This window comes from Chroicocephalus ridibundus, chromosome 1 (genome assembly GCF_963924245.1).
Source record: "Chroicocephalus ridibundus chromosome 1, bChrRid1.1, whole genome shotgun sequence".
NCBI classification, from domain to species: Eukaryota; Metazoa; Chordata; class Aves; order Charadriiformes; family Laridae; genus Chroicocephalus; species Chroicocephalus ridibundus.
This window is the reverse complement of record NC_086284.1, coordinates 163,003,537-163,029,561: the sequence shown is the minus strand read 5'-3', so window position 1 is coordinate 163,029,561 and position 26,025 is coordinate 163,003,537. Positions and strand designations below refer to the sequence as shown.

The following is a 26,025-nucleotide window of genomic DNA, read 5'->3' as shown; positions in this document are numbered from 1 at the left end:
ACACAAGCAAAGCAGTTGTACCAACTGGGTGGTGGGAGGCAGTGCGAGTGAGGGTTCAGGGCATGATTGGGCACCTCTTTTCCTTAGAGGATTCTTTTTGATGGCAGGTATTTCTAGAGGTTTCTAAGGTGAAGTCCAAAATGGATTAGAAATGATGCTATCCTGGTTAAAGTGGTGGGATGATGACAGCATGTTCGTTTCTGTGTCGTGAAGGTCTGTGCTACAGCCCTAGATCTGGGGCAAGAAGTTGCCGCCCTGTGGCACAGAGGAGAGACAGTGAACGCAGCAGTTAATTTAAGTGGAGAGAATAAGGAGATTGCCCTGAGTGATTTGCAGAGGTCTGGTGAATGAGATGCACATTGCTGAAACCTGGTGCTTTGTCGTGGCAAAGGTATAAGGAGGTCACTGTGGTTTTTGTTGCTTTGAAATGGGATTTACACTTGACCCAGAATTGTGCTCCAGAATCTCAGGTTTGTAATAGTAGAGGGGAAAAAAAAAAAATCCAGTACTTTCCCTGGTTTTGCAATATTGCCTGTAAACCCGTAGTATTGTAAGATGCAAGTTAGCAGAGAGGATGAGATAACTCGGAAAAACGTGGACTCTGACTCAGAGCCCTGCGGGCTGCAGCCGTGGAGGCTGGCTCCTTCCCAGAGGACCCCACACCACGGCTGACTGACTGGTTGTGTGGGGTGGCCAGCTGGCCGGTGGCTCTCTGCCTCCCTGCTCTGGTGGGACGTAAGGGCTTGCTGCTCGCTGTGTTGGTCTCAGGCTTTCCACTCTGGAGAAGCCAACCGAGCTGGGATGCGCGCTCCTGCTGGCCTTCTACCGAATTAGGAGAGAAAGGGGAAGGCAGGCAGGGAGGGAGGGAGCCAGAGGTCAGCTTGCAGTAAGTGAAACTGGGAAACTGAAGAGCGCCGTGGGTCAGCACGGGCCGCCTGGAGAGCAGCGCAGTAGCAGAAGCCCATGAAACAAAACCGCTAGGCTTTTTCTTTTTTTTTTTATTCTTTTTTAGTGTAAATTATAACTGGGCATATTCATGCAAAGGAGAATGTGCGGGGATGCAAAGTGTTACTGCACCGTAATTTGGCTTTGCTGCTGCTAAAGCCTGGGGAGTCTCTTGAGTACCAGGTGTCAAGAAGAGATAGATGAGAGGGGCAACTTGCCTGAGCTGGTTTTATCTCCCCATCATGAACGCCAGAGTGTCGGCACAGTCCTCTTGTCTAACCGAGGGATGGGCAGTTCTGCCCTCAGCCCTGTCCGTTGGGTTTTTGTGGGTGCAGAAAAAAAATCAATCGGAGAGTCTTGGATCCCGTCTGCCAAATGGGGTAGCAGTATATCGGTTTTTTTATGGGGTCGCTGGGAGAACAAATGCTGCCAACCGTGGCGTGCTCAGGTGTTAAGGGCCAGATGCTTACTGAAGATAAATGGGAGAGGGGGGAAAAAAGCAAGCTGGGAAGGAGTCCAGCGCTCTCCAGTTTTTATGATGAAAGAAATGCAGATCCTGGCACGGATACTGCTTCCGGTTCATCCAACGCACCGTGTCACCCACGCGTTCTCCCCTTTGTGGCAGGAGGGGAGGCCTGTGCGAAACGTGACAGCTCCCTCCCCGGCACCCTCGGGCTGGGTGGGAGATGCTCTACCCCCGCCCGCTCAGCTCCGGGCTGGGGAAGCCCGGCCGCCAAACCGCAGCCGCCGGGAACGGTGGGTGCGGAGGAGCCGCGGGGTCCTGCCCGGCCGGGACCACCGACCTTCCCTTTTGTTTCCAGCTCCGCGGCTGCGAGGGGTCTCCGCCGCTTCCCGCGGGGGGGGGTGTGGGTGGGTGTCCCGGCGGGCCGGCGAGGGAGAGCCTGGCCGGGGCTGCGGTGGGGGGGTGGGGGGTGGCCGAGCCGAGCCGGGCGGGGCGAGGCGGGGCGCGGCGGGGGCGGTCCCGGCTCGCATTAATTACCTTCGGCATTCGGGGCGGTGCTTCCCGCAGCCATCTGGCTGAGCCGGGGGGGCGGCGGGGGGAGCGGCGGCCGGGGAGGGAGGGGGAAGAAAGGGAGGAACACGGGAGAAGAAAGGGAGGAAAAAGGGCTCGGGGGGCACCGCGCCGGCGAGGCAGCGCAGCGCAGGCACTCGCCGCCGCCGCCCGCCTCCACGGGGCTGCTGCTTTTTCTTTTATTTTTTCCCTCTTTATTTTCCCCCCCTTCCCCCTGCGGCCGGGCTCCCCCATTTTGGTTTATGGAGAAAAAGAAAATGGTAACTCAGGTAAGGCTGGCGGGCGGGCCGGGATGCCGGTGCCGCGCCGCGGCGGCTCCTGCCTTGCCCGGCTTTGTCTGGGCGGGGAGCGGGGGGGGACCCCGGAGCCCGGCGCGGAGCGGCTGGTAGCGGGGATGCCCCGCCGCCTCCCCTCGGGGCGACCACGGCTCCGCGCCGCCCCCGCCCGGCGCTGGGGCGGGAGGGAGCCCCGCCGCGCCGGGAACCCGGGTTTGGGCGCTTTGGGGAAGGGGTTCCTGCAGTCTACCTGGCCGGAGCAGCCTGGCAGTGCCCTCTAGGGAGAAGAGGTGCGTGAGGGGTAGGGGTGCCCCTGCTCTCGAGTTAGGCTAAACCCGCCTTTGACCGGCCGAGCACGGAGGTAAACGTCTTCTCAGCCGTTTCTCCATCCGGCTGCCGGTCACCGGGAGGGCTGGGAAGCCCTTGAAGGTAGCGGGAGGCGTGGGGCAGCCCGTGTCTTCCCGGGGGAAAGCAGCTGACGTTTCCCGGGGAGCGCACCCAGCTGCCGGGGCCATCGCGTTTCCCCTGCCTCGGAAGGGGATTTTATCGGACAGCGCTGGCTTTTTAAGACTGCTATAGGTTTTTGTGGTTTTTTTTTTTTTTTTTTTTTTTTTTTTGGCATGGCATCTGTGAGTTGCCACCGGAGGGAGGGGGCAAATGGAGGAGGAGGAGGAGAGCGGCATCGGGAGCTGGAATCCTTTGGAGTTAGGCATTATATAATGCCCCCGCAGTGCCTTGCGGAGCTGGAAACCTTTGGGGGATATTCCCAAAGGGGGTAGAGGGAAGGACTCTTGGAAGGAACTTTTCTTCAAATCTGGGTTTCGCAAGTGCTGTTCTGTGGAGCTTTGCAGGTTTTTAGACTAGATGCATACTGCCTTCTTGGCTTTCCTTAGCCCTGGATGAATCCCCCTTCATTAGCTGCTACCAAGATCTGGCGTGTCCCACTGTAAGGGGCAGCGCTTTCGCGGGTGCCTGGCTCGGAATGAATCTGCTGCAAGAAGTGACACCCGCTTTGACCCTTCCGGTCTCTCATCTTGCTTTGATTGTCAGTGGCTGAAAAATAGGTCTCTGTCCACTCTTAAGGTATATTCCTAGGCTTCCAAGCCCCACCTTCTGCTTCTGCTATTTAGTCTTCTCCATTACTGATTCTTTTTTATCTGGACCAAGGCTTTCTGTTTTGAGACGGAAGAGTGCTGCAGAAATCTCCTGAGGCTTTCTGTACCTATATTTAGTTTAGCGAATGATGCTGAAAAGCTGTGTCTCTGCAGTCAGGGTCCATTTGTGTATTTCTGCGTGCTCAGAGCGTGCCCAGTTCGATGGAGGTGTATGCCCTGAAGCAGCAGATTGGTGTGTGCGCATTTCAGAGAGTTGTTCTGCCCAGCCTTGTATTGCAATGTGCTCTCAGCCATAACTGTTACGCACATAGTCTGTGTCTGTGCGGTGCAGAAAGGTGCCTGGGTCACCCGCACACGAGTGCGTGTAGTTTGTGCCTGTCTAGGACCGAGCACCCTGAAGCACGAGCCGGTTGGCTTGGAGATGTGCAGAACTGGGAAGGATGGGTTTCTGCTGGAGCGCTCACTGAAACAGGGGAGCGTATAAACTCATTTAAAGGCTTGGGATATCCTGATAGACTTCAGGGAAATCTGTCTTTCACAGAAATTAATTTACTGACATGGGAAAGGGGAGGCATCAAGACCATGCGTTACTAGTATTGGTTGACCTTGAATTATGTCTTAAGAGTATGTGCTATCTAGGATAGGTTTTCAGGATTTGCACTGCATATTTACATGCTGATGCTGAAGAAGGTGCATATTAAAATAACCAGTAGGGGAGGAGAGCTTGGACTGTGTCTCAGCTGGGGTCTCCAAATGAACAACGGATAGTCCTTTTATGCAGAGTTGAGGAAGACAGCGAAGGTGAGTTCAGCTGTAGCATAGTGCTCCTTCTTGCAGGGGGAGCGTTTGGCTTGCAGTCCTTAGCAGTACTTCGCTGCAGGTTTGTCCAAGCATGGGGCTGAAGGAGCGTGGCACGTCCAGGACGATATCCCCAGCCACGTTATTCTTATTCTGCAGTGCTGTTTCAAGCAGTGGAGTGGCCTTACTCACAACTGTGAACGTATTTCTTTGGGGCTCTGTCTCATGTATGAAAAGTAAATGTTGTTGGTGTGTTAAGCTGGTAGTTGCCGCTGAATGAATTCAGCATTGCTACAGTCTCTTACTCTGTTGTGTTCAGTCTCCAGATAACATTGCCTGCCTGGTCTGCATTTTGTTGTGTTGTAGCGAGCAAGCTCACCCATCTTCCTTAGAAATCTGGCAGATCAGCTTCTGTATAGGTATGAGGGGCTGGTAAAACAAAATAAATGTGAGCGTGTGGGGTGGGAAGACTAGAAACGGTGATGGGAAGAAGTGGGAGATGCTGGAAGGTAGAAATGTGCTTGAAAAAGAGGAAACCAAAATTGCTAATGAGAGCAAGCGCTCAGATTCATTAACAGAAAGTACCCTGGTCTTATCCCCCTTAATCCTAAATCAGTGAAAATGAGTGTTAAACAAGGCCCGGTACATCATGTGCTAATTGCAGATAAAAGAGAGAGTCTTTGGTGGATGAGAATTATATGCTAAAAGGCTTTTTTCTCTGTGTGGTGCATGGTGAGGTTGCTGGCTTGCGTGGAGCACAAAGCCCTCCCTTTCTTGGACAGCCCAGTGCCTTGCTGGCGTTTTCCTCCGAATCTGTTTCCCATCAGGGCTGGGAGAGGGGGAAGGTGTCGAGCATCCCGGAGAGTGGGAAGGGAGCTGCTGCCTCCTTAAGGAGTCCCGCCAGCCCATGTGGCAGCCGGCAGCGCCGAGTGACCATGTGTGTGTGCGTGTATGTATGTATGCATGTATGCCTTTGTAATGAATCACCCCGCCATTGTCTGCTCCCCTCCCTGCTGCCGGCGATGGAGCCTTTCACCTGGGCTACTGCCTGCCGGCGGGCCTTCTTCCAAAATGGGAAGAGGAGGAGGAGGAAGGGTTGCTCGTGGTAATTAAAGCCAGACCGGGGAGAGCTGCTATTTTCTAACTGCAGCACCCCATTTTCCCTCTTTCTCTGTCTTGAGTTCACAGCTTTTGATGTGGGTGTAGGCAGGAACATCTGAAGGTCCCCTTTTGTGCAGCTGTAGGATCACCAGTCTCCATTTTGTGGCACCATTTGAAGCATCTTTGCTGCCCTGCCTGCCAGTGTGCCCCCTCTTGTCCCCCCCCAGCACCCCGCGGAGGCTCCAGCCAGCGCCGTTTATCTTGGCACGTGTTTGACTTGCTACGCTCTGCCCAGGGCTCAGGGAGGTGATGGCGTTTGTGGCTTTGAGACTAATTTATGTCCTTGTTAAAATGAACCAGCAAGCAGCCTCATTTTTTCCAGAGGTTTTCTTCCCTTTCCCTTCCCCCTTCCATAACCCTTTCCCTCCCGGACCCCGTGTGTAGCTGTGAGACAACCTTGTGCAGCCAAAAGTTCCTCTCTGTCAGGGATTTTTTTTTTTTTTTAAATTAAAAAAAAAAAAACACAAACGCAGAGCTCCTTAAATGGAGATCTTATTTAAATCAGAGCAGCGGCTGACTCATTAAAGGCCCCTCTGTCTCCTTTTCATTCCTCTGCCTCATTCCCTTTCCCTATCTTTCTCTACCTCCCGTTACAGTAATGGTGTGATTAAACAGATCTTTGTCTGCGCTCCATGTTGGGATCATGCAGGGGTGCATATTTGGAGGGGGGGAAAGAGAGGAGATGGGGACCCCTGTCACGACAGCCACCTTGTGCTAGCTAAAAATGTACAATGCATCCCATTATAGGAGACCGTCCTCCTTTGTTTGAACTGTCTGCAAGGGAGACCAAGTCCCAGAACAGCCTCCCCCCTCCCATCCCTTTACATCTGCTTTAGGATCTGTTCCCCTCCAGGCAAGCAGGATGCTGCAGGATTCCCCTGCCCCCCTACAAGAAATAATTTAAAAAAAAAAAAAAAAAAAAGAGCTTTTCTTTTTCTGTGCTTAGTGGAAGGCTCCCTTTTTTTTCTCTCTGACTTCTTTCAGGAGTTACCACTATTTGCCTGTCCCCTTTCCATGCTTTGAGGATTGTATCTCCCTTTCCTTTCGGGCCAAGGTTTGCTCCTTGGTCTGGTGTTACTCTTGCAAACTTGCATGAGCTGTCTGAAGGGGATTGCTCTCTTCTCTGTCCACGGGCTGGTGGTCTTCCCCTTTCTTTGCCATTTGAAAAGTGGTGCTTGTTCACATGGTACCTGACTCTGTGCCCATGCCTGTCCCCTGGTTTTTGCTTTCCTTCTACTGTTTGTCGTAGAACGTTGTTTTAGCACTACAGACATCATGTCAGTAGCAGAGGTTTGTGAGAGAGGAATCCTGGCCAGTCATTTTTCCAGGAGAATCTCCCCTGGGAATTGAAAGATGGATCTGTGGCTCACTGTCCCTGATGTAAGGGTATGGTTGCTTGAGGTAGGCCTATGAGTGGTGTTCGTAACTGTTGTGATTTAACTGCTGGTTGAGAAGGGCTTATTCTTAAGGGCTTAAAAATCAATGGGGCCTGTCAGAACCCGGTGAGTGTTTTTTGAAGTCCTTTTCCCTTTACCACCTTTGCTGAGGACTTTCAAATGTGTTGGAGTAGGAGTGAACTGCTGTAGGCGCTTGCAGAGCAGCCTTGGGATGGCAGAAGCTGCATTCAGCGTTGCCTAGGCAGGATAGCGATGTGAAAGGGAACTTGATACAGCAGTGCCATTTCCTTAAGTCCCTGTCCTAGAAATAACCTCACTGCTCCCTTATGCATTTCTCCTGCAGGTGACTAGGTAACTATCGCCGGGTACCTGGGAATTGAGAAATGAGGATGCCTAAGTTTGCCATAGTACATGCTGTGATATTCGGGCGACAAGGCTGTGTAAAGTTAACATACTGTTTTATTGTTATATTAAGAACTATTAATTTGTGAAGTATCTGGATTAGTGAAAAGGTTGTAGTCAGCTGCCAAAAAATAGTGAGAATGTAAGGTTGAGAAGGAGGGAAGCCCTTAAAACCAGCAACGTCTTTCCCTGCAGGTTATTAATTCATGATGGCTCCATTGCACTTAATTAGTATTGACCAGCCTTCTACTATAAAATTCTAACACCAGTGTGAAAGGGGGCTGCAATCACGGGGGCTGATGTCTTTTAGTCCTGGATTCTGGTCTTATTAACTGCTTCAGGTAAAACGCTCAAGGTGCCTGTTTAAGATAGATTTTCAGCGGATGATGTATGCAGTTAGCTGCCCCTTTGCAATGAATTCCTTAACCTGTTTGTCCCCTATTTGAAAAGTCACAGAATTCTCTAATGGGCATCCCTTAGAGGTCTAAGCACCATGGAGGAGGTGGTTAATTTGCTTCAGTCTGCTCTCAAATATTATTTAAAAGGATGTAGTCAGGTATTCTTACGTTCTGACATATTCCCTGGAATGAGAGTAGAGAAACGTTAACTTTCCTACCAAAAGTATTTTGGTTTGCTCCTGTAGGGTTATTTATGATGCTGTGCTGTGCACGATAGTTTTTTACTGGGCTGCTGGAAGTTGTGCTACGACCAGTGAGGGCTGGGGATGTATAGGCTGGTTTTGTAGGGTTCACAGAAGCTAGAGCAATTAATGCTCAACTGAAGGCTTTTTGAAAAAGCAGAGTGCACTTTGCGTATATAAAAGAAAATAGGACAAATGCTGGGCCTGTTCAGCAGTGTGCTTTGTTTAAAGTATCTGATTTATTTTTTTTCTTTGCAAAACTGTCCATTAAGCAATATTATTCACAAACTGAATCGAGAGTTATCAAGATGGTAATGGGAAGGCACTTCAATTCCGGGGCATTTCCATAATTTAAGTTGGGAAAGAAACCTTTATTTGTTCTCTTTATTTCTGTGTCTATTTATGATACTCTTTAATCACATGATTGCATGCTATTTTTTTCCACAAGAAAGGAAAGAAAAACCAGACCGCCCTCCACCCGTCCCCATCAGCTCCAGTATATGTGGCACCACGATGACCTCTGCAAGTATCAGTAGCAGGCTTGGCCATCCCAGATGCATCCCACAGACCTCTGCCACTTACACTGAATATGTAATTAGCTGTCATTTTCTGTGCAGGCCAGCTTGATCTGTGTTTGCAGTTGGTTTTGTATACTTGCTGACAGCAAAAGAATGGTGACTTTTCGCAATATTAGGCTTCAGTTTAGGCTTTGTGAGTGTACACCAGTAGGCACATTTGTCCCTCTCTTCCTTCCCTGCATGACCTCTCCTGTCTCACCTCTGCCATCCATCTGGGGTGAATGGATGGGTCTTCTTCCTCTCATTCTTTCCTCGTGATCCCTGGTCAGTAGCTTGTCCCATGCAAGTCCATGTCTGTGCTGTCCCTGTCTCCATTCCTCTCCAGTTATGTGTTATCCTGTTTTGGCTAATGACTTCTTTACCTTGATCATTTCAGTTCTTTCTCAGCTGAGTTTCAGACCTGCTTATTCTTTCTCTGCTGCTGCTGCTCCTCCTCCCTGTCCTCACTACAGTCTCCTTATCGTACACTTTTTTAACTTCTCCACCCACTCCTTACATTCCTCATTTAGTTTGCTTTTTCTGCCTATTGTAGTCAAACTTGTCTGATATATCCCTCTCCCTGCCCCCCATCACTAAGTCTGTCCTGTTGGTGCTCAGGCTTCTTGTCCCAATTTACTTTCCTGCTGCTACATGCCCAGATCTGTTTTTTGGATTTGAGGTGGGTGAGTGCTACTCCATGTTACTTGATCCCTGCAAAGGAGGTGGTGCAAAGTACAAGAGATGGGTCATCTCCTTTTTGTCATTGATTTCCTGACCTGGATCTGACGTGGCTGGTATCTCCTGTGAAGCTGTGGATGAGCCCCAAATGAGAGCAAGAAATCACAGAAGATGGGGTGCAAGTGGCACTGCCAGCCACCGTGAAGAGCGTCTCTGTTTCCTGTTAGAATAAACTATGTCTAAACCATTCCTGATTGCAAGTAACCTGGCTTAAAAAACATTTGCGATGCCACTACCAGCCTTGACAATCCCAGTCCTTTCCTTTCTGAGCATTGCTAAGTATTTCCTGATATTTAATGTAAAGCTTGTTGCCACCATTTGTTCTTTCCACGATAAATGCGAAGAACAAATTGGTTCTTTCCTTTCTGGCAGGTTTTGCATATTGGAATTTTTTTTTCTTCTTTTTAGCTTTTTTGGGCCATCATATATGGCTTTCCTAGCAGATTTAGTTGATAAAATGTAAGACAAACGCTGTAGCTTTCCGTAGTTTTATTACAATGTTGGTAAGATTTTGTTGGCTTTCTAGTGTCGTTGCTAAATATAGATCCCTGAAATGCAAATTTTTCTGTGCAATATGAAGTCCTCATAGGCTTTTCGAAGTGTGGGGTTGGTGCTCCCCCCGCCCTTAATCATAAACAAGACAAACTATTCCCCCTAATTCTTACTCGGGTTGGATTAATACAACTGAAGTAAGAGGGGAAAAAAAAAAGACAAAAAAAAAAAAGACCAACCCTAAAATCAAATGCAGATACCTGAAAAAAAATTTAGTTTGCATGGTTTCCTCAGAATTATAAACAACTGAAAACAAGGTCTTACACTGGGAAGCTATCAGCCAGCCTGGCTCTACCAGCCCTGCCTGTAATGGAGACTTTCACCCTGAGTAGTCTCTAAATACCTAACTGGAATTGCACTCCAAGTAGTCTGTAATCTGAGGGTGCATGGAGACACCATAAATGTCCGAGTAATTTAGAGAGTTATCTTCTAGCCTGCAGTCTACTGAAGACTGCCCTCGGGCTGGGAGTCTCGAGTATGGTTAAAACCCTCTGAACTGTCCTCCAGGTTATCCTGCTTAAAATTCATAGTCGCTGCAGTTGTGGTCCTGTGGAGTTTAGGATTCCTGTGTGCTTTGTAAGTCCTGGTCTCGCTGAGCTGTCTGACTTGGAGGGCATATTTGACTTTCAGATAATTGCTTGTGATTAACCAAGATTTAGATAATCAGAGTTTGACCTGTGCGGTGCATAGACCATCATTCACCTGTCGGGTCTCCTCAGTGAGGCTCCTTATCTGAAGCCCATGCTCTCCCTCCAGTCCTAATAGCAAAACCTGCTTTAAATTATTTAAAAAGACCGATTAAAAAATGCCTTGGAGAGGAGGAGTTCAGATTTCTTGGATAGTACTAGTCCTCCTTTGTCTCACGTACCCTCTGTGAAGAGTGAAACACCCTTAATTTGATTTGGTGTTCTTTGTAGTTTTTCTTATTTTTGCTATTGCAGCATATGAAAGGAGGTTATCAAAACGGAACAATTATGCAAAATACTTGTGAATATTAGGGAGCAGGAGTAAGAAAGGCTTTTGTTTTCCAGCACATGTCCCTTTCTGCTTTGTAAAATGTGGTTGAGATAAAAAGGGCAGAAGGGGAAAGGATTTCAGAGTTTCAACAGGCAGAGTTTTAGAGCTGTGTTAACTTAGAAAAGGTCTTGCCGGACTGATTCAGGAGGTAGAGGAGGAAGATCATGGTAGTTCGGTGAAATTAGTGAATTATCCCATTTGTTGACTGTTGGTTGGACTATAAGGTATTGTGGTATGTTAGCTTTACTTAGTGTTCAAATATTTAATGCGCATTGGTTTGCTTTAACTTTTCCCCTTGCTTTTCTTTGTGTATGTGACAAAGCTGTTTAATGTTGTTACATTCGCTTTGCAAAACCATTCTCTGGCCTGCCTCCACTCTGTTCCAGGACAAAGCTATTTTCTGTCTCGAAGCAGTGGGAAGGGGAGGAAAAAGTACCTCTAGGAGTCCTTCTTATATAAGTTTGGTTTGGGTGCAGGTGGGGGGGGGTGTGGGTGAGTGTTGATGGGTTTTTTGGGTCACTTTAGTCCACGTGATGGAGCCAATCTGTGGTAAAGAGTGTAGAGTGGTGAGAAACAGGAATGAGGAAGGTGGTGACTGGAGGCTGTGGTGAGATCTTGGGACAGTTCCTTGCTCCAGGTGTCCTTCACAGGGACATGGGTGACAGACTGTGAATGAGTGTACGGTAAGTGTGACCAATGAAGAGGTATAGTCAAGGAGGGACTGACCCTCCTGGTAGCAGAAAGAATTTAGGTCATCCAAAGCCAGTTGCAAACCTTCATCCTAAAAGAAGTTTTCCGAGGGACTTTAGATCTTCAAAGCTTCTTTTGGTCAAAATGCTGCAGTGAGTGTGGGAATGAATTTATCTGGTAACATGGACTTCAGAAAGGTGGAAAAAATACTGCAGAGATCTTGATGCTCCATCAGAAAGCAAGACTTCTAGATGCGTTGTCTTACTCAATAAGATGAATCTATATAAAGTGGGTTAAATCAGATTGAAGATCCCTGAGCCATGTTTTCCATCAAGTCTGAAACTGTAGCTTTGGGCAGTCTGATGGCAACTTTGGCCATAGCCAAAAGGAAGGTCCCCCTGAAACAAGCCCTGCTATGAGGAGGTAAGAGAGGCCGTGATGTTACTGTCCCTTTCAGCTCAAATGTGATTTCTCATGACTTTTTTTGTTGTTAGGAATACTGTTAATTGGTTTTGACAATGAGCTGCAGGAATTACTGCAAGTGTGGCACAGAAGTCAGGAGAAAGCTGCACCAGAGGCTGCAGACTTGAGCTTCTCCGTTCAGATCCATGCCTGCCCTGCCTCCTGCCTGCCAGCTCCAAGCCTCCCTGCCTGATTGATGGGTGGCCAGGGTCCTGCCGGGCATCTCAGCCATGTGGCCAAGAACACGTCTCCCAGCAGACGTCGGCTTAAAGCAGAAGTATCCAGAAAGCCAAAGTGTCTTTTTTTAGTGGGTGGGTAGGAAACTCTGAGCTATGTAACACAGAGCAGAAGAACAACTAGAGCTGAGTAATAGGAATTTCTTAATGTTTTGGAGGAGCGTAAAGGAAGATAAATTTCATTCTTCTAGGGGGCTTACAGAGGACTGTAGTGGCTTTCAAAAGTGTAGTAGGCCTCTAGGTTAGCTGTGAGGCTCTGTGTGTCACCATACAATTATTAAGAGGTACTGTCTGGCCTAAATCTAGGGGAAAAGGAGCTGGTGGCAGGAAAGAACCAAGTTCGATTGACACAATTTAAATGCAGAGCTGTGATGAGCCTGCTGGCTACTACTCCGGCAATCCTAGCAGAAGAGTGTTAGTGTGGGGCCAGGCCTCCTGCAGCCAATCCAGCTGTGAAGTGGTTTGGGAATTGCCCTCAGCTGTGTCCGACCCAACTTTCTGCTGGGGGTTACTGTGTCTGTGTAGGCTGCTCCTCTGTGCCCGTGTGAGGTCAGGTGCTTTAATCCTGCTGTTGCTGAAGTGCATGGAGATGAGCCCGTTAATTAGGCGTGATGCTGGTAGTACCCAGCAGAAGCAGAGCACAAAGCTAGAGGCAGTTGCTCAAACCATTCCCTCTATGATCAACAAGGATCGACCACTGCTATAAAATGCAGGTGGTCCTTGTACCCTGTGGTGACAAATTCTGGGATTCTGGAAAGCCTTTATGTCCTGGGCATGCGAGAGGAAGCAATAAGAGCAATTTTCATCTTAAATGATTTAGAGGAAGTTTTTCACATGTGTCAGTCTTCCTGTGAATCTTCTAGTGCTTTTTGAAGGCCTAACAAAGCAAAGGGACTTCAGGTAATAATAAATACACTGGCTGCTGTGGGTTACTACTCATGCTGTCATTGGCCACTTTTAAACATTAACTCTTCCTAAAAATTTAATAGAACACAAACAATGGTTAGTTTGTGATAAGCTTTACTAGCCTGGACGCCTGAAGTTGGAAAGGATCACACAGAACAGAAAAACGGGTTAGGGAGCACTGATTTGCTCTTGCATTCGGCCGGCGCCTGGCTGGTCCTGTAAATTCTGAGTGTTGCCTCCCCTCTGCTTCCAGCAGAGTGGGGCAGCTCAGATCCCTTCAAATGAGATGAAGTTGAAAACAAGTGCCGAGGGCTTGTGCTGAAGACAATTTCTCAGGTTTGACAATGATGAAGTGTGTCTGTGGGCTGTGCTGGCCCATCTGGAGGATGATTGCGTGGAGCCCATCCAGCAAGCTGGGTCTCCGGCTTCCCAAGCTGAGAGTGTGTTGGGTTGCAGAGGGACATCTGTTTTGAAGGAGCATGTTTTGTAGGACAGAGCAACTGTCCGTCTGTCTGTTCCATGCAGTAACTTCAGACTGATGAGAAGTGATTCCAGTCCCTTATATCCTCATTGCTTCTGATCGAAACTTTTACATCTTCAAAGGAACAATTCACTTCTGTGTTTTTCTTGTTTTCAGTTAATTGTGCTTGTTCTAAAGCAGTGAGGATTATCATCTTGGTCAGTTACATACTTGTGCTGCAGGATCTCCTTCCTGCCTGACCTCAGTTACAGTGTTACGCATTTCACACATCTCATCTCTTAAAGGTGGCAGTTGCACCTTTGAAAATTTGAAGAACTGACAGAGTCTGCTGAAATCTTGTGGTGTTTTAGGTCAGCTGTCAGTGATAGTAACCTGATCTATGGCAAATCTTTCCCTCCCTCTCCCCAGGGTGCCTGCTCTGCCCTTTGCATGCCAGTGGAGCTGATGTGATCCAAATTAACTTTTTCATCTGTTTGCATTTATTTTCTGAGTCATGAGAGGTCCTCAGGAGCCACAGGATTAAATGTTGTTTTCCTTCCTAACACTTTTGTATTGTAGCAAATGTTATCTTTTTATTCTTACTTGGGACCAGATGCTTTTTTTTTTTTTTCCATGTTAGTGTGCTGTTGGGTATGCAGACTATCATGGGAATAACGTGGAGCTGCACAGTCAGCAGAGGAGCACTCATTATTTTGATGTCTGCTGCAAAATGGTGGCTTCTGCTCTAAATTACTTGGTGAGGTAATTGCTCGTTTTCCAGGATATTTTGCTTCCTCTGTGTATGAGGTCTGTTAATAGGATAGGAAAGTACAAGGTGTTTTTTGGGCCAGGTTCAGTCTGACTGGATGTTTTAGTGATATATGAAGGACAGTTGGGGTGGTGGTTAGGAGCAGAGATGTAAAATCCCAGGAGTCGCTGCTGGCAAAGCAGCAGGATTGTTGCCACTCTTTGAACTACGCTGCTGTGATTATATTAAAAATATAAAATAGCAAACGGCATCTTTTTGGTGGCGCATCTGATGGCCAGTCCTGAAGGAGGGATGCTGCTGCCCTTCCAGGAGCCTTCAGTGAGAAGGGACAGAGAGCGGTGGCAGATGATCGATCCACCTATTCAGTAGGCTTATCTGGAGGGAGGTTTTGCTGTTTGACAGTTCAATACTTGGCTTTGGAGCCAATTCGTGCCATCAAACAGAGGGATGAGAATTTCATTAATCGGAAACCGCCATCCTGTGAAGGCTGTGCAGCGCTTGGATGCTGCTTTGGTCTCTTTCCTTGACTGTGAGGACCATGGATGAAATAGCAGGAGCTCTGTTTGGCGGTAGGAAGCTCACTGTTGATGTGCTGCAGGACCCTTTCTGCTCGTAGCAAAGACCCGGCTGTTCCCATTCAAAGGTCTAAAAGCAGCTGAAATTAGACTGCAGGGTAATTTAGCAGTTTAATCCAAGATTATGCATCTGCAGACCTTGCTGAGTTGTCGCATACCCTTGCATGCGCCCTGCTGTGTCCAAGCTGTGACAGGGCTGAACTGTTTGGTGCCCTGCTTGTACCTTAAGCTGGGCCAGGATCCAAGTGCGAGGAGTGTCTTCTCCTTGCACGGTCCCAGAGGCATCTTTGAGAGCATGTGTCACACTGAGGTTGCAGTTTAGTTACCATCATCTTTTAAAATGTGGGCACCAGGAAAGGCAGAGATGTCTCTCTCTTTATATACTATTAATTTTTACCTGGAAAGGAGATGTCATGGTGCAGCTCAGTTAGCCAGGGCAGGCTCTTGTGCCTGTCACTTAGGATGACCCTTTGGCTGCTCTTTGTAAGGATGTCTTTTTGGCTTCCCTTCACTCAGAGTAGGCTTTACTGTTTTCTGAAGTCTTCACCATATATTGTGTGGCCAGCAAATATCTTAATGTCTTTTGAATCTCATGAGATACGCAGTGGAAGCTGGTATGAAAGTCTATTTTTGAGCATGGCCATGGGTTTTATGGGCCTATAAATTTGATCCTGAACAAGTGTCTTATATGTGATTTTTATTTCCTGCAAAATTTTAGTTACCCCCCGGAATTGTCTTTAAAAAAAAAAAAAAAAAGTTTCTTTATAGGTGAGAGCATAGCTAAGGTCCTAATTAAAACCCCAAGCTTTTAGCATTATGAAAGCCAAAATAGCTCCCAATACATGAATGACATGCAGATGACAGCTGAGTAAATGAATGCATTTTTTGTTACATCTTAAACCTGTTTTCTAGCCGATTTTGTTCGTGCCAGTGCTGGCCAAGTTGTGTACATCTGTTAGCATCCCACGGAGAGCCCAGCGGAGCTGCTAGCAACCAAGAAATGCTGGAGTAAATGCACCACTGAAATTAAGGGAGGGAGTTGTTGGGGGAAGAGACAGACTTTCACGCTTTCTCACTCAACCAGGCACTGGTCGAGCTTTTGGGTTCGATGTTCTTGGTTTTTTGTTCCTCTAAGGTGCAGTATTAAAGATTTAAGACCCTGTGGGGTCTTTAAGCAAATTATTTTCTCCCTGAGTGTGAGCACTACACCCAAAAGCCAGAGGCCCCAGAAGAGGTGAAAGCAAAGCATGCGGTAGCTGTGTTCGGCACCTCTCTGGAAAGCAGAGCACCTTTTTACATTTTCACGGTGTTTTTGCTTGTTTGGAAAGTAACCCGAGCTGCACTCATGAATATTTGAGGCTCTCGGGTGCCTGTTGAGGGCTGGAGGGAAGGAGGGCCGAGGGAGGGCAGGCGGTGTGGGAGCTGGAGGGGCAGAAGAGGGAGCGGCCCCGGCCCTGGCCCTGCGTGGCTGTCTCATCTCTCTTGTGCTAGTAGACTTCTCATCGGGATGAATGTGCTCTGAAATATTTATTGCCCTGTTTAAATATTCATCGCTGCAAAGGCAGCGCAGCCTGATGGCAGCAGCAGAGCCTCAAGGGACAGGGGCTGCAGCAGTCCCTGGCATTTCCTTTCAGTAATATGATAAAAATACATTTAACAAAAAAAAAAATAATAATCGGGCATTCCCCCACTGCAAGATTGACAGGAGCAGCCAGGCGTACGTCTCGGTGTTTCCTCTTCATGCTAGAGACTTGTGTTTGCTCTCGGGCTCGTATGCTGGGGTGCTGCTCTTGGTTGCCAGATGCTAATGCTTTTTTTCCAGGCCTGTATCCTGGAGCGAGTGGCTTTGTTTAGCCTGACACTGTGTGCGTGAAAGGGGATGTACAGAAGGGGAGACCGACTGGCTGAAAGGGTTTAAGTTTTGCGTAGCCTGTTCTCTTGGTTTTTTTTGTAGGTGTGAGCAGACAAACAGAGCCGGGAGGCGGTGGGGGGAAGGACCTTTAATGCACTTGGCTGTGGAAGGTGGAAGTCTGCTGGGAATTACAGAGGGGTAAATTTCACAGGAACTCATGCAGTAATGTATTAATGGAGCTGCAGATGCTGACAGGCGTGCCACCGAAACGAGATGCTCTTACATTAATTTAGCTTTTAAGGTTTATCGATTTAGCTTCAGTAAAATAGAGCAGTTTAAAAGTGGGACTGCCAGTGATATGCAGTAGTTTAATGTTAATATTTGGTATATTGCTGTTGTTAAGCCCACACATTTTTATGTGACCAAGGCATTGATGTGGTGGTGACAAGGGAGAGCAGCAGACTTCCGAAGATGATGCTGAGCATGGGGGCTGCAGAAGCTGTATTAGTGACACCCAGCCCAGGAGGAGCCATCTGAAAGGTGGTCAAATGTGCTGCTGACTTCGAGCTGCACCTTTGAGCGGTGCAGGTGGCCTGTTTAGGGGAGAAGTTCACGCTGGTTCCTGGTTACAGCAGGAGTTTGGTAAACATAACGTTAGCTGGAAGGCCTGGGCGAAAGAGACTTTAAAAGGATTTTATAACAAAGGGGAAATCTTTCCTGAGATACTTGACAAATTCGCTGGGTATAAACCACCTTTATGCTGGCTTACATGGGGACACTCTAAAAGTTAAGCATAAGCAAAGCAGGTAGTGGCAACAACATATGCTAAATGTCCATGTAACCTCTTGTTCTGGGATGAAGTGGCTTTCAGGTGCATTTTCAAGTTGCGCTTAATGTAGCGTAACTATGGGCTGATGTGAGAAGAATAGTCCCTCTCGTCTCTCTGCTCTGGCCATATGTTCAGCCTCCTCACCGCTCTGGGCATCGTGCTTCGGCAGATATAAAGCAAGACAGTGCAGTTTATGACCAAACAGACGACTATTGTTTGGATTAATTTTCTGGCTATGGCCGTGGCATGACTAGATCTCACAACAGCCGGGGAGGGAAGCAGAGCCACTGCTTCTGCGGCCAGTTGGTAGTTTATCATATTACGTGGTACACGAAACTGCACCTATACTTCTCAATGGCTTGTTCCTCTCCAGAAGGTGAAGTCATTTTACTTATAAATGTGTCTGCTGCTTAGTTTAATCTGCTTTAATTTATGTGCATCGACTTCCACCAGCTCTTTGTAGCTTTCCAGAATATTGGCCTATAGATCTGGCTTTAGATCGTTTCTTCTGGCTGTATGTGTGTTGTAGGCCATTATGTCTCACTTAGGTACCTCTGTTTTGAATGACATAATGTTTTCAACATGAAGGCATGAAGAGATGGAAAGGACTGAGTCCTTCTCACGAGCTGACTTAATGACTGTCATTTAGAAATCAGTAAACAAAATAAAATGTTGTCTTTTACCAGAGCTGAATTTATCAGACTCAGCTTCTGGCTATTGGTTTTCTTGATGCCTTTGTTTATTAGATTAAATATTATTAGTGCCTACTTTTTTTCCCCTCACCATTAATATACTTTCACAAAGTAATCAGTTGCCAGTTAATTTTTTTTTTTTTAAATTACAAACAAAATAGTTTGGGCTTTTCAAGTTTTGCAGCATACAGCCATGTGGCTTTTTCCAGTCTTGTGGGTTTTTTTATGGCTTTTTCATGTTCCCTTTTGAGTTTTTTAATTCCCTTTTTAAAATTCTTATGTGGAAACATGTATCCTATTTTTTCACCTGGCCGAAGCCAGGTATCAAAGTAGTAATGCTTCCCACATCCTACTTGTTGGAAATATGTCTGAACAACTGTAGTCACTCTTTGTACCAGGCTGCTGCACTGGTGAGTTGTTTCTCCACGACTCTCTGCTTCTTTCCAGAACCTCTGCTTTCCAGGACACATAGTGGAGGCTTCCTTGAAAATGGAAAACTCCTCTTGGAACAAATGAGGAGATGTGAGAATGCATTGCTGGAATGGAAAGTAACTGTGGGAAGAAATCTGCGTTTTTAAACCGTCAAATTTCTGTTCTCGAGCATGTGCCAAGTCAGTCGCAGAGTTCCTCCGCCCTGCACCCTGAGAGCAGCTTGATATAATATTGTTGCTGCGTTACTGAGTCCTGGCGCTCCAGTCACAGATGAGTCCCATTTGCCTCTGCTGGGGCTGTACGCATCTCATCCCCTGTCTTCTGTTCTGAATTCTGACTGTCCCCGTGATAGGCCAGTCGCAGTGAAAATGTGACAGGGCTGAGACATTTAGCTGCTTGCATGATAAAAAAGAGCCCCAAGAGGAGCTCTGGTTTTGTGTTTAAGTATGCTGTATACGTCTCGTCCCCCACCTTTGCTCTATAGTCACGTCTGAACGCGCGGCTCCTTGCTATGGTTTTTGCCAGCTCTGCAGTTCTTTCCGAGGCATTCAGCGCTCTCCAATTGATTCCAGATGTGCTCTCCCCTTCCCAGCGCTTTCTCCCTTCCTCCTCCTCCTCCTGCGCTGGCAGCGGAGGCAGGGCTGCTTTTTCCCTGTGAGTTGCTGGAATTAGTGCAGGCAGGCGGGATGACTTTCCTGCTGGGCACTGAAATTGGGGGAATTGAAGGGGCCTGTGTCAGTGCTGTACAAGTGGAGCTGCCTGACGGAGCTCTGAGGTTTGTCCCTCCTCCAGGAGCCAAGTCAGCTCAGAGCAGCACCTCTGCATGGCTCAGTGCCGCCTTCGGCTCATTCCCCTCACAGCAGCGGAGAGAGGGACAGGGAAGCCTGATACCTAAAGTGATCTTCAAAATCCTTCCTGGAAGAGCGCTGGCCATACAGAGAGATCTGGAAGAGTCTATTACAGATAGCTGTGTCACATAGTAAGGGCTTTGAAAAATTCCTGTAACTAAAGTAGATAGAAATCTTTCTAAGGCACTGAACGAGCTTCACGAGGATTTAAGCATTCAGGAAAGCAGTTTGAATTCTTTAGGTTGCAGGAATAACTCTCCACACTCACTGAGATTTGGTGATGTGCTTGCAGATACAGAGTGATAGTTCACTCGCAGAGCAGGGACATGGGATGAAAAATTACTTATCAGTCCAGCTCAGGTACCTGGTTGGAGTTGGAGAAACAAATACTGGTTTTTAGAAACACAACGTCACCTGGAGAGCTACCATCTTCCTTGAAACAAAGCTGTCTCAAGAAAGTAATCTGACTGCAGAATTAGCTGAGGTGACAGTAGCTGTGACACGACCCTGACAGCCTGGTCAAGAGTTACCACGGCACCAGGTGGGATTTTCTTCCCTGTTAAATTCCATGTTCTGCAGTCCTTCTTTTACTGAGTAGCACCAGGAACCACTGGTTAGCTGTTGTTTGCTTTAGTGGCCAGCCCAGCCCAAACTGTGACAGGAGTAAGGCAGAAAACCAACACAGGCAGGTCCTCTGTGCCATCTTAGAGTTATGTACACGAGTGCCCAGATGCCCTGATGGAACCGTGGACCACTCCTGAAAGAGCAGTTACCATGTTCCTTCCCCACCACTGGCCTCTGGTTCCTGCTGCCTCCCTGCGTGAGGATCTGCAATCATGCAACTATGAGTGTGATCAGCTTGCTAATCCGCTGAAAAGCTAATCGCGGTTAGCTTGGATTAAACATACGTGACACATCTGCAGCACACTGCTTCTTAGCTATGATTCATTTGAATTCTGGTCCAAAAGAAGAAACTTAACCCTCTTCGCCCAAGAGTAAAGTAATCTCACTTGTGTGGGAGATGCTTCTGCCACTCTGTGTGCCTGCTGGATTAACGTATGACTAGATTCGTAATATTTTGAGGCTTAATTTTCATACTGATTTGGTGAAAGCTAGTCATTTTATGGAAATCTTTTTTCCCAAGAACGTTTGACTATGAATGTGAAGTGGAAAATATTCACTTGGAATATTGCAGAGTTGGGAAGAACAGAGCCAGGCTAGGTGCTAAAGGACCGATCTGGAACAAAAAATTGAGCCTGAGCCTTTCTCTTACTTGCTGGCTTTGCTGCTTGAGGACACATCCATCCTGGTGACTTTTTCCTTTGTTCCAGGCCCCCACCCCCTTCTCCCCAATAATTCTCAGAGGTAGTTTCATTCCTAATATGGAATGGAAACAGATGTTGAGACCTCGATGTCGTCTCTTGAAGCACAATTCTCTTTCTAATCAACCCCAGAGCGCGTGAATTGATTGAAAGCGTTTGGTGGGAATGCCTTCATGCCAGTAATGTTTAACTGGTTTTTTTGGAAGGGGGAATAATGTAGATTTCAGGAGCAGAAAATAAGCGCTTTTTTAAAAGCTGAAAAGCGTGTTTCAGGCTGGTAAGTAGATGTGGCTCTGGGCCTTCCTTATTAATGTTGCGTTAACTCTAAAGCTTTGTCTGTATCCAACAGGAAGCCTCCTTGCAGGTTGCCCACGGGCTTCTTAATTAAGCATGTACGCGCTCAGCACCGAGAGCCTGCGTTTGTGCATTGGGATAGGGCAAAAGTTTGGCCATTACTGGAAATAATGACAGCATGGGGATGAGTGAGTGCTTCCTGTGTATAAGACTAAGATAAGACTATAATTTTCTTTCATCCTTTCCTACAAAAGAGGGGCTTGAACTTCCCCATACAGTTATGAAATGCATTAAAAAAAAAAAAAGGCCAGCTGTTTTATTTTACAGAACAGTTTTTGGTGGCCTGGAATGATAGAGTGTATATTGGAAGATAACTTTTTCTTCCCTTGCTTTTACATATCTAGGAGAAGGAAAGGCAAGATTATCTAATCTAGTGCAAGCTTGCACCGGGAAGTTGAAGAAAACATGCCTTTAAATGGTTAGCTAGGTGCAAGTTGGAGTGCAGGCATCTTTTTTTTTTTCTTTTTTTTTTTTTCCTTCCCTTTCCTGGTGGAAGATTAGCTTGTTTAGGCTGAAGTTAACCCAGTGCAAAAAGCATTTCCTAAAATGATTACGTCTGATTGACATTAAAAAAAAAAAAAAAGCATACATATAAACTTTCCTCTGTTTAACAAAACTAGCGTAAAACTCCACCAAACTTTTGCAAAACTACCTATAGGTAGAGCACTTGTTTTGGGAGGATTCATGGGGAATTGCTCTTGTGCCCATGGTAGGAGAGTCAAAATCCAGCATCCTTTTTTGTTACCCCAATATGTCATATATTGAATGAAGATCAAGCTCCAGACGTGCAGATGAAATACAAAACCTCTTATTACTGTGATCCTCTTCAAGGTGCTTTTATAATCAACCCACATCAAGAAAAAGAGTGTTGATTTTATCAGTCTGGGTCGCCAGACAGACAGACATGCCAGTCTCCCTCTCTGTAGAAACAGAAATGCCTTTGTAGTATGGCCTGTGGGTGTCAGCTTAGGGTCACACACCCCTCTGAATCCAGGAAAAGGTTTGTACAAAGATGAAGAATATGAGAAGGTGGTTATATGCTTTGTATATCCTTTTCAGAGAATCACAGAATGGCTCGGGTTAGAAGGGACCTTAAAGATCATCTAGTTCTAACCTCTAAACTTCCTTTCCATAGGCTTTTTACCCATTGTTCCATTTGGAAACTAATTAGTAAAGAAGCAGCCATGATGTAGAAATTATTATTGCTGCATTTTGGCTTAAAGAGCTTGTATGACGTTCGTCGGCACCTGAGGGTTTGCATGGTCAAGTCACTGTTTTGGCATGATGGGGGAGCTGGAAAGCCATCGCTTTATCATCCCATACATTACTTCGGCTTGTGTTCGAGTATCTTGATGACCCTAAAAAGCAAAAGTACAATTTTGAAAATCAAGGCTTAGGTTCTACATGCCATGAGAGCTACTGATGTAGGTTGGGGTTTATCTCTGGTGTAATATCCCAGCCCATGGTTTTCTGGAAGGGATAATGCTCAAGTTCCTGGTGGGTCTTTCAGAGTCCATCATGCTGCTTTGTAACCATTCCCGTTTGCGAAGAAATTGTTTGCCGATATGTTTGTTATCAGCGGGCAAATTGTGGGATTGCCTGGGGAGAGGGTTAACACATGCTGGAGACTGCAGCTCCCCGGCAGCCTCAGCTCATCCAAGTGCTGGTGCCCATGGCCCTTCCCTCCCCATCTTCTCCACCCCCTCTCCTTTCTGGCTCCAGTTCTCTTCCAACTTCTTGCCAAGCCGTTTCAGCACTCTTAACTGGGAACAAAACTAACCTGACAACAAAAAGCAAGCAGTTGTGGTTTTTTTTTTTTTTTTTTTTTTCCTGGGATCTGTGCTGCAAAGGCTCAGCGGAGCCGGATGGAGCACTGTGGCTGGCAGGGGAGAGAGGGCAGGAGTGCACAGCTGGAGGTGGGACGGCGGCAGCTGCAGCCAGAGTCCTTCTGGAGCCACAGCCAAGAGCGAGTCCCACCAGGGCTCCTGCTGGAGGAGCACTGGGAGGGGAGGCTGTGTTGGAAGGGGCTGGGAAAGGGAGCTTGCTAGCAACCTTAATTTGTCTTCAGCTGTGAGAAGTGGGGGGAACTCAGCCCATGTTCCTTATTATTATTATTCTCTTGCTCCTGGGCAGCAGCGTTGTGTGGTTCACTCTTTCTCTCTTGTCTGCGTACAGCCAGGGAGCAGTGCTTGGCTGCTTCTGCCGGAGCCACGTGTCACATTTGCCTCCCCGACAGGAGGCTGTGACCTGGGTTGGAGGAGGGATGGTGCGGTCCTCGCATCTCCCTCCCTCAGAAGGATCCCTTTCCCATGGAGAGCTGGGAGCAGTGGCTCCAGGTTGAACGATTGTGCCAGGCTTTTCAGATCAGAGTTGCAAACGTTTTTGCTGTTTACAAAAGGGATTAGGTTAGCGCAGAGAGCAAACAGTCGTAGCCTGGAACACACTGGTCTTCACAAACAGGTTAATTACCTCTGTTAGCTGCAAGTCGGTTGGCTCCAGGTTTCATAAAATGAGTTCAGTGGAGGCACATCTATTAGAAACCCCATTCCGCTAATAGGCATATATTTGCATCTATCCCAATGATTTGGGGGTTACCAGAGTGAAAAGGTATATTTAAGAGATTATTTGATGTTTACATGCTGTAGCATTTCTCTGCACCTTTCTCTGATGCTTATGACTCGCAGTAGGGCTATGGACAGCACAGGCTGTTTACCTCATGGCAGTTTGTGTGGAAATGTCTATACAGAAATTGTACCAGTTTAGCTTTACCAGGATTATAATTTTTATTTGGTTGGTTTTGCTTTAATATCTATGCATATTATGGCATACCAGTGCAGAAGGAATCTGGAGCTGCATTGCTATAAGGCTCCTTTCTTACCCCTATAATTACACCCATTTCTCTAATGAGCAAAACAAAACCATCCCTTCACAAAATAGACTGATCTTTGACAGTTTTATGGAAGTAGGAGGCCTTTGTGTGCGTTTCTGGTGTTCGCTCTTGGCGCTCCAGTACCGTGATCTTGGATCACCACCTGCTGTCTGCTGCAAGAATTCATCCTACGTCGCATTTGCTGAACCATGTTGCTCCTTGCTGAGACGTTGTCCCCAGCTCCCACCCTTCTGCAAGGTCCCCCTGCATGCGGTTACTTACCGATCCTCAGCTTAGCTTGGAGCTACAAAGTTTGTTAATTAAGTTAAAGCTGCACAAACTCTCAGAAATGTGTCCCCATTAGGGATTTTTCACGGGTTTAGCTAATTTGTTTTTTAAACAAAATGTGGCATGGGTTTGGACTAAGCTGTTTAGGCAAAACCCTGACCTAAGGAAGGAAGTTGGCACCTGCGAGGACATGGCTAGACCTTTGTAAGGCTGAGAAAAGGGGCCCGAAAGGAGAGCCCAGACAGCTATCCTGTATCCCTCCTGTGCCCTCAGGGCTTGGGTGCTGTCAGCATTTTGCAAGAGGGAAGCTGCTTTGAATTCCTACCTGATGTGGATGAATGATTTTTGTGGGAGCAGAGCAACAGAATGAATAGAAAACATAGGAATTGTTGGTTTTCTTTGAACTACAGGTTACCATATACTGTATTTAAGTTTTTTCCTTTTTTTTTTTTTTTAAGGAGTGTATGTTTACACTTCAGTTGCACTGAACAGCCTTTCCCAGTTTGAGCATGGGATGACAGCTAGCATGGGTCAATGCGTGGCAGCACAAACTCCAGGAAGGATTAGGTTAACCTGGAACTGATGAAACTACTTCTGCAGCCAAATGTTGCTCAAGTTCCACTGCTGGAGACTGCCAGCCATCCTGCACTGTGGCTGAGAGAAGCGTCTATCTGCTCCTGAACATTACTTAAGATTTATTTCATGCCATCATACAAGTTGAAGATGGCAGTAGTTTTTGTGGGGAGCTGCAGCTGGGCTTTCCTAGTCCTCTGAAGGCATCCTTGCAGGTGTTTGAGCATGGTGACTACTCCTGGACATATCCATCTCAGTCCGTTGTTGCATTTGAGTCAATGTTTAAGAGAATTTCGTGAGCCAAAACAGGCAGGACTGGCAGTGCAGTGAGGTATGTTGTCAAGACTGGATAGACAAAATACTTTCAGCTGAGGCTTTCCTCCTATCTGCGTACCTTCACCAGGAAGTTTGGGGGTTTCTCCATGGTCTTTGTACCACCTGAGCAGTGGGAAAAGCAGTGCCTCTGACTGTAGGATTAGAAGTAGGGTGGTTAGAAGTAGGGAAAGGAGTGGGTTAGAAGTTGGAAAAGGAGTTCAGGTTCTACGTTTGAAGATAAATGGGATATTTTTTTTTCTGTGTTAGTTCTTGAAAATATGAAGTGTTGTGTAAATGTTGAAATTTGGTAGAATAACAGAAGAGGTAGAATCTCCTCTGGGTTTGGAGGATATCAGTATGCCACGAAACCTGCAGAGATCTCATCGGGAGTCCTTTTCTGTAGACGCTAGTGGAAACAGAAGAAAAGTAATTCTAAAGCATCAAAGGAAATTAAAATTACCAAAAAAAATTCAGACGGGAAATGCGTACATAATCATATCAAGAGAAAAATAACTTGAGATACAGATACTCGGTGGGATGATGAAACCTGGACAAGCGTAATGGTGATAGATATACAGATAACCCGAGACATTAAATTAAGAATACATTTGTAATAAAAGATAGGATTTATACATGTTAGTGCGATTAAGGAAAGAAAAAAAAAAGGGGGGGGGGGAGTGACAGTGGTATTAAAACCATTTCATTCTGCACCAGAAATACTGTATTTGAAAATCTTAGGAAGGTCAGAGAGAAGTAATAAATAAAGTTACCAGGATATTTTGGTGGTGTGATTAAGCTCAAAATAAACATGTATTATCAACACACCACAAGCAACAGAAGAGAGAGAGAGCATTTTTCGTCCTTCAAACATTTGTAGATAATTGAAGAAGGGAGAGAAAATATTTAAAAGGTTGAAATGTGTT

At 46.7% G+C, this 26,025-nt stretch overlaps 1 protein-coding gene across 15 annotated transcripts in view; it reads left to right on the top strand.

The window, feature by feature from the left end:
• Positions 1-26,025, top strand: part of RBFOX2 (RNA binding fox-1 homolog 2) — a 175,763-nt gene that overhangs the window by 84,714 nt on the left and 65,024 nt on the right. The window contains exon 1 of one of the 15 annotated variants that reach the window (XM_063321778.1): positions 1,977-2,247. The exons of 13 other annotated variants lie outside the window; for them this stretch is intronic. In XM_063321778.1, the coding sequence (XP_063177848.1) occupies positions 2,221-2,247 (27 nt within the window). In that variant the 5' untranslated portion in view covers positions 1,977-2,220. Of the gene's footprint in view, positions 1-1,976; positions 2,248-2,452; positions 2,544-26,025 lie in introns of those variants that run through there. One more of the 15 variants, XM_063321787.1, reaches the window with a different exon arrangement.